The sequence below is a fragment of the Atractosteus spatula genome, chromosome 10 (assembly GCF_055471065.1).
Source record: "Atractosteus spatula isolate fAtrSpa1 chromosome 10, fAtrSpa1.hap1, whole genome shotgun sequence".
NCBI lineage: Eukaryota > Metazoa > Chordata > Actinopteri > Semionotiformes > Lepisosteidae > Atractosteus > Atractosteus spatula.
The window spans coordinates 23,879,656-23,887,657 of NC_142715.1; the positions used below are offsets into that span (position 1 = coordinate 23,879,656).

The following is an 8,002-nucleotide window of genomic DNA, read 5'->3' on the forward strand; positions in this document are numbered from 1 at the left end:
TTTTTTCTTTAACCAAAAACCTGCACAGGGAGATGTAGAACAGAAATCCCCTTGAGACGTTTTCGTTGGGGAGGAGGGTTGTGGAAGGGCAAAAAAATAAATCTGTTGCGTTTCACAAAATTCAGTTACGAACGGCGCAAGTCGCAGGTGATTCACCCCTCTTCACTAGGTGGCGATAGGAGGTGCAGTGAAGTTTATATCCGCTGCAGAGACTCCTCTTTCTCAGCTCCGCTTCTCGATTGTCTTGAAGTCGCCGCCACGTTAACGAATGACGTCATCATACTGCGCAACACTGCATATATTTCACCCACGTGTAGGTGATTGAATCATTTTCTTTAGGTAAAGAAAGAAGTTGTTTTTTTAATAACTTCAGTTTCTGAAAACGTAGCGTCTTGTCGGTTGTGTTTATGCTTGAACAGAGCACAGACCTGACAACAGAATCTGTGAAGAATAAAAATAAAGAAGCTGTTCTGTTTAAACATCGCAAGTCAGCCTTTGTTTCTGACCGACTCTGAAGAAGGATGGCGGAGTGCTTGTTAAATCTGCAAACCCAGCTTGACTCTTTCATGCAGGTGTTGCTCAAATCGATCGTGTATGAAGTGTCAGAAGTTTTCCGAAACAGGATGTCTGACTCTGAGGACGAGTTTCAAGACAAACTCTGCAGCGTCTCCCAAACTCTGGTGAGACGTGCTGTGTTTAAAATCACGCAGTGTGTGGAGGACAGTGTCGGGAGTGAAATGGCGCAGCTGAAGAAGGAAAACGAGAGCCTGAAGTGGAGATTGCAGCTGAGGGAGAAGGAGTCGGGAGCAGGAGGAGATAAGGAACAGACAGATCGTGTTGGACACACGCTTCCCTGTGAAGTCACTGCAGAAATAAAGGAAGAAATGGACACGGAACTGCAGCTCTCAGGTCAGTGTGGTGACTTGTATGAAGTCAGTGTGTTTAAAACCAGTGTCTATAACTTTCTCACTGGTGAGATTTTTTTTAAAATAAACTTTATTTTAAAGAAAACATCTCGCAAGAGTAAACATTCTCGTTATCTAACAAACTATCAAAGTGTCATAAAAAAAAACTTTCCTCAGTGGTGAGAATATAGTGGCGAGATGCAGAGTGACGTGGGAAAGACTTGTGTGATGTAGCAACGGGATTCTTTACTGAAAACTGAACTGTTTTGTCCGGTTACGGTGCTGAAAATACCTCGTTCACATTCAACAATTGTTTCACTGAATCAATTTGTACTCCGACGTCATTAGGAAACAACATTTATAAATGAACAAGTAATAGGTTTATTCCATGCTGAAAAAAAGAAGAGAGAAAAAACACAACGTTTCGGCCGTGGAGCCGTGTTTTTCCTCTCCTTTTTTTCAGAATGGAATGAACCTATTACTTGTTCCTTTGCAGCCTACGCATGCTGACGCAGCTATCCACATGAACATTTATAAATATTGTATTTATGTTGTATTGGTCTAAATTTTTACTAAGTATACTAATGATTGTGTATATAAACATTATTTAATTGGTTTAAGTATTACTGTCTTCCAGGGTCTGTGTCTGTATTGAGTCCTTGAATATTAATCCAGTGTGTCTATATTAACCCCTCTCTTTCTCAATGCAGTGTTAGTGTACTGTAGTGTCCAGTCAGTCTGTGTTAACCCCTCTCTCAGTGCAGTGTTAATGTGCTGTTATGTCTAGTCAGTGTGTCTGTATTAACCCCTCTCTCTGTGCAGTGTTTATGTGCTGTTATGTCCATTCAATGTTTCTGTATTAACCCCTCTCTCAGTGCAGTACTAATATCCTGCTGTCTGCAGACAGTGTGTCTGTATTAACCCCTCTTTCTCAGTACAGTGTTAATGCACTGTAGTGCCCAGTCAGTCACCGTGTCTGTATTAACCCCTTTCTCTGATTGCAGTGTTAATGTCCTGCAGTGTCCAGTCAGTGTCTGTATTAACCTGCCTCTCTCTGTGCAGTTTTAAAGTAATGTAATGTGCAGTCAGTGTGTCTATTAACCCCTTTCTCTTAATGCAGTGTTAATGTACTGTGTTGTGCAGTCAATGTGTCTGTATTAACCCCTCTCTCAGTGCAGTGGTAATATGCTCTTAGTTCCAGTTTGTCCATGTCTGTATTAACCCCTCTCTCTCTCAGTACAGTGTTAATGTGCTGTAGTGTCTAGTCCGTATGTATCTATTAACCCCTCTCTCAGTGCACTGTTAATTTACTGTTATGTCCAGTCAGTGTGTCTGTATTAATCCCTCTCAGTGCAGTGTTAATGTACTGGAGTGTCCAGTCAGTGTGTGTGTATTAAACCCTTTCTCTGATTGCAGTGTTAATGTACTGGAATGTCCAGTCAGTCAGTGTGTCTGCATTAACCCCTCTCTTTCTCAATGCAGTGTTAATCTACTGTACGGTCCAGTCAGCATGTCTGTATAAACCTCTGTTTCGGTGCAGTGTTAATGTCTTGTAGTGTCCAGTCGGTGTGTCTGTATTAACCCCTCTCTCTCTCAGTGCAGTGTCAATGTAAATGTAATGTAATAGTGATATTATTACAGTAGTCTTACTATTTACATGGTAGTTAGGTTTCTGACGAAGCTAAATCAGAACATGCCCTTATACCCACATATTCCGCTGTTTTAACAATTCAAATTGCTTGTGAGTGTACTTGTATGCGTGTGTGTAGTTTAAAGCTTTTTAGATCACATGGCCTCAGCTATCACTACTATGCTAATGATACTCAAATATACATCCATATCAAACCTGACACTGATGTGGCTGTCTCTATTCTATTTATTTGTATCCCCGATATAAAAACTTGGATGACTCAAAATGTCCTTCATTTAACTGAGACAAGACTGAAGTCCTGCTTATTGGCACCACCCATCAACTTTGTACAACCAATGTGTAACTCCATCTGTAGATGGTCTTGTACTTGAGCTTCAGTCTAAATTGAAAAACTTGGGGATGATATTTGATGTTCGACCCACATGTGCAGCATGTTGTCAGAACATCTTTCATTCACCTCATAAATATTGCTCGACTATGCCCTGTGTTATCACTAACTATGGCTGAAAAGTGTTGTCTAATCTTGAATCAACTACTGTAATGCTCTACTCTCTGGGGTTTCTAAATCCACATTGAACAAACTCCAGTATGTCCAAAATTCAGCAGCCAGAACCCTGACCACGTCTAGTACAAGTGATCACATTACTCCTATCCTGGAGTCCTAGCACTGGCTTCCTGTCAAGTTTCATATCGACTTAAAAATCCTCCTGCTCACCTATAAGACTCTCCATGTCTTGGCTTGGCACCTCCATACTGGTCTGATATTATCACCCTACTCCCTACCTTGCAATCTTCGCTCTTCTAATTGTGTTCAACTATTTGTCCCCCAGTCTGTCTACACTCTATGGGTGACATGGCCTTCTCCTGTTTTGCCCCAAGCTCTGGAACTCTCTCCCCAAGGATATCAGAGAGTCAACGTCTCTAAACTCTAAATCCAGACTTAAAAACTTTTTCTTCAGAAGAGCCTTTATTTAACTGTTCTGTACCCCTCTGCTCCTACTGTACTTAGTACCACTGTCTACTGTCTCCTCTAACTGCGTATTCTCATTGTGTTAATTTTGTTTTTTTTTTGTTGTTGGCATTCTGTAAAATGATTTGAGAAGCCACCTCTAAAGGTATAAAACTATTACATAGTTTATCCTTATAAAGGTCGTGTCTTCTTGGCCTGTGTTTACAGGCTCAGAGGCCAGTGTTCTCTCCGACGCTGGGGAAAGGGCTCTTCTTGAACAGCAGCACAGTGAGGAGGAGTGGGGCTCCAGTCTGATGCAGGAGACAGAGCTCACTTCCGCAGAAGGGAAAGAAGCACTTAGTGAGCAGCACATAGACAGCAGACAGAGTGTCAGGGATCTGGACTCTGTGGCCATGATGAAGACAGAGCCTGAGAGTGAGACACCTGGGCTCTTAGTATGTGATGATTTTACAGAGAAGATGAATAATCTGGACACAATCAATATTACACAAGGTTGTAATGAACTTGGCTGTGTCTCTGTACAAGAGCACAGTGAAGAACTGGATGTTTTAAATCTTACAGAGCAGGATATGGATCCCAAGTTGATTGACCCTGCAGAGCAGCAGACTGATGTACCTGGTGAAGAGAACATTACTGATGTACAGCACACAGAGGAGAGTCAGTACAGGGAGGAGCAACAGCAGCTCCTACAGGGCTTGATAATAATTAGGCCTTGTTCTGTTCAAGTGGAGAGACTGTCACTGCAGAGTCTCAAACAATCATATGATCCCTTAGTATCTGATGATTTTACACACAGGTTTAATAATCTGGTTACTGAGAAAATTGTTGAACTGGAGAGTATGACTGTTCTTGGCCAAAGAGAGGAACAGCTGAATGAACTGGATGGTTTAAGACTCAGAGAGCTGGAGAACGAACCCCAGATGATTCACACTGCTGAGCAGCACACTGAAGATCACGGTGGAGAAAACACAGCTCTGTTTCAGCACACGGAGCAAGACCATTCCATGGAGCATTTGCAGAATAAGAGACCCCAGCACAATCAGAGAATGTGGAAGAATAACTCAAGGCCTTGCTCAGATGGAGTGGACAAACTACCATTATGGCACGGGGAGAAGCAGCGTTTCTGTCAGTCTAGCATTTCACAACCCTACCAGCACCTTCACACAGGAGAGAGACCTTTCAGCTGTAGTCATTGTGGGAAGAGTTTTAGTCGGTCAGGTGACTTAAAAACCCACCAGCGCATTCACACAGGAGAGAGACCATTCATCTGCAGTCAGTGTGGGAAGAGTTTTAGTCAATCAAGTAACTTTAAAACCCACCAGCGCATTCACACAGGAGAGAGACCGTTCAGCTGCAGTCAGTGTGGGAAGAGTTTTAGTCAGTCAAGTAGCTTAATAGCCCACCAGCACATTCATACAGGAGAGAGACCATTCAGCTGCAGTCAGTGTGGGAAGAGTTTTAGTCTAAAAAGCTACTTAAAATCACACCAGCGTAGTCACACAGGAGAGAGACCATTCAGCTGCAGTCAGTGTGGCAAGAGTTTTAGTTGGTCAGGTGGCTTAAAAAGGCACAAGCGCAGTCACACAGGAGAGAGAGTGTTCAGCTGCAGTCAGTGTGGCAAGAGTTTTAGTCGGTCAGGTGGCTTAAAAACCCACCAGCGCATTCACACAGGAGAGAGACCTTTCAGCTGCAGTCGGTGTGGGAAGAGTTTTAGTCTAAAAAGCTACTTAAAGTCACACAGGAGAGAGACCATTCAGCTGCAGTCAGTGTGGCAAGAGTTTTAGTTGGTCAGGTGGCTTAAAAAGGCACATGCGCAGTCACACAGGAGAGAGACCGTTCAGCTGCAGTCAGTGTGGCAAGAGTTTTAGTCGGTCAGGTGGCTTAAAAACCCACCAGCGCATTCACACAGGAGAGAGACCGTTCAGCTGCAGTCAGTGTGGCAAGAGTTTTAGTTGGTCAAGAAGCTTAATAGCCCACCAGCGCATTCACACAGGAGAGAGACCATTGTAGCAGCAAGGTTTATTAAAATACAGGAATTAAGTTTGCTGCTCCCTTGCCAGTCTCTCTCTCCCTCATCTCAAGTGGTGCTTGATACAGAGAGGTCATTCCATTTGGTTCACATTTAAGGTGTTTTTTCTAGCTGATAGAGTGTCCTGATAAGGAACAACTCCCAAAGCTGAGACACATCAACCACCCTAACAAATGGTCATCTCTGATGCCTCACTGTCTGGGAGATTCCAAGGGAGAGTCTCATCCCAAGTGGTTTACAACCCCAAGGTCAGAGTGCATGGTTACTCATCCTCACATGGGGAACCAATAAATGTAGGCATCCTCTCACGAGGCACCAATAAATGTAGGGGTTTGTGCATTTACTGGGACAATTGTTAATCGTTCCAGTTAGTCACAAAATGATTCTTGAATGCCCATGGATCTTCCAACCAATGAGCGACCGTAGTTCCTCCAGGTACAACTCCAGCTCCTCTTGGACATCCTCAGACTCAGCTCAGACAGTCACGTAACGGCCAGTGTGTCCCAGTGCCAGGACTTTTCCTTGTTCGAAGAGTTGAGAACGGAGGTTGCCAGCATGTAACCAAAGGATCCACCCGAGGTTAGCCCAGCAGCAAGCCTCGTGAACCCACCGCAAACGCTCACCTGATCGAGTGAACTATGGTCAGAGCTGTGGACAGCTGAATATCAGTACTCAGGACTCGCGCTACATCGGGAACGAACCGGTCTTCTTCCTGTCTAAAGAGTGTGACTTGCTCGGATCTGCAGTCACTTTTCTGTGTGCAAACTCTGCTAGTTTCAACCAACACTAACTAGCCGGTCTTCAGAGAGCATCAGCAGCGCACCGCAGCAGAAATCTCTCCCTCCTTCTCCTTCTCTCACGTCGAACCAACACTGCCTGGCACCGGGCCAGAGAGCGCCGATTGGACACGGCAACAGCCAGCCACTGCTTCTTTGCGTCTGCAGGACATCTGAATCCCCACAGAGCGGGCGAGTATTCAATGTTCTGCATTACAGCTCGAGAATTCAATTGTTACCTCAACCAGAGTTGATATCAATTTAATTCATATGAGTCATGTACTTGCTTTTGAGTATCTAATGTACAAGTTGTAACAAAGTTCATTTACAAAATGGTCTAAATGAATGATATACGGAATGTATGTCCCTCTTGGTTTGTAACTCTTCGTGATGGAATGTATACCTTTTGTATTCTGCTAACCCTCACTATAAGATCTGTTATGTTTAAATGCTCATTTTATGCATTAATAAATGTATTAGTATCCGAGTGTGTGTGTTGCTGAGTTATCCCGCAAGGTCGGTTTTCTAATAGCCATCAAAGCCATTTTCTGACTTAATGCTACAATTAATAATTGTCCCTGTAAATGCACAAACCCCTACATTTACTGGAGCCTCGTGAGAGGATGCCTTCAAGCTCCTCCAGTCAGGACAGGAGGATCTACTGTACACAGAGAGGGGTGGGGGTGTGAAACAAGCTGATAACCTGGCTCTCTCTCCATGCACAGCTGGATCAGCTTCTCCAGTCAGGACAGGAGGCTCTACTGTACACAGTGAGGTGTGGGGGTGTGGAACAAGCCGATACACTGGCTTCCCAGTGGGCAGTGATTCGTCAAATATACGTATATATCACAGCAATAATATAGCTACATGTATATATACATTGCCGCGACGTATAATCAATGTTGAATTGCAACCGTAAAATTGACTACATTAATAAATACATATATAACGTCGAAAACACATCTAAGACAGTGCCAAAGGCTTTTATACATTGTTTGTGCCGCATCTAGGAGTATACGGCAATCTGCATAGTGTACGAAGTAAATTATTTTCACAGTAATTAATTTATTTACACAGCTTTGCATACAAGGGTTTTGCGGAGGGGTCTCCCCCCTGCCTGAAAAACAAAAAGTAAAATGTTTGAGTGCCTATAGATTTTCTATTTTTATTTTCTTAAGAAAAGTTGATACCATATCCTGGACACCCCGTCCCCCATCAGAGCCGGTGCCCAGGGCGTAGGGGGCGTCTGAAATTCTGATATTTCGGGTGAAATGGAGCTGTACGGTGCAGCTACCCAAATGAAATCTCGCAGCTATGCCATTGATTAGTGCTTCATGATAGAAGATAAAGACTAGCGATCTGGTATTTGCGATGAAGTTCAGTTTCACATTTTTCGTCACTCTCGCGGTTTGGATTGCCTGGACCGAAAAGTACCACAAGCGTTCATTTTTGCAGCTACATCAACGGAGGTTCTGAATCGTTAAGAAAAAATAGTTGTAAAAACCAACAGAAAGCACAGACTGCTATAACTAGTCCTAGTTATATAACGATTTTAAGTATAATGATAAACTACTGCAAGGAATCGGTCCACCTGAGCAAACAGGATCGTAATGTTGACACACTAACGACACTGATGCAGTACGTGCCCTTCCTGGACAGAGAGTCCTCCTG

The 8,002-nt window shown here is 43.5% G+C and overlaps 1 protein-coding gene across 1 annotated transcript; it reads left to right on the plus strand.

The window, feature by feature from the left end:
* The first annotated feature begins 521 nt into the window (after positions 1-521).
* LOC148826053 (uncharacterized) lies at positions 522-5,536 on the plus strand. Its single transcript, XM_088926358.1, has 3 exons — positions 522-909; positions 3,734-5,222; positions 5,290-5,536. The coding sequence occupies exons 1-3, from the start codon at positions 522-524 to the stop codon at positions 5,534-5,536; spliced, it is 2,124 nt and encodes a 707-aa protein (XP_088782484.1).
* Positions 5,537-8,002: the final 2,466 nt, after the last annotated feature.

Coding starts and splice junctions, on each gene's coding strand:
- LOC148826053 (XM_088926358.1), top strand. CDS start 522: ATGGCGGAGTGCTTGTTAAATCTGCAAACCCAGCTTGACTCTTTCATG. Junction 910..3,733: donor CACGGAACTGCAGCTCTCAG/GTCAGTGTGGTG, acceptor CTGTGTTTACAG/GCTCAGAGGCCAGTGTTCTC. Junction 5,223..5,289: donor AGACCTTTCAGCTGCAGTCG/GTGTGGGAAGAG, acceptor ATTCAGCTGCAG/TCAGTGTGGCAAGAGTTTTA.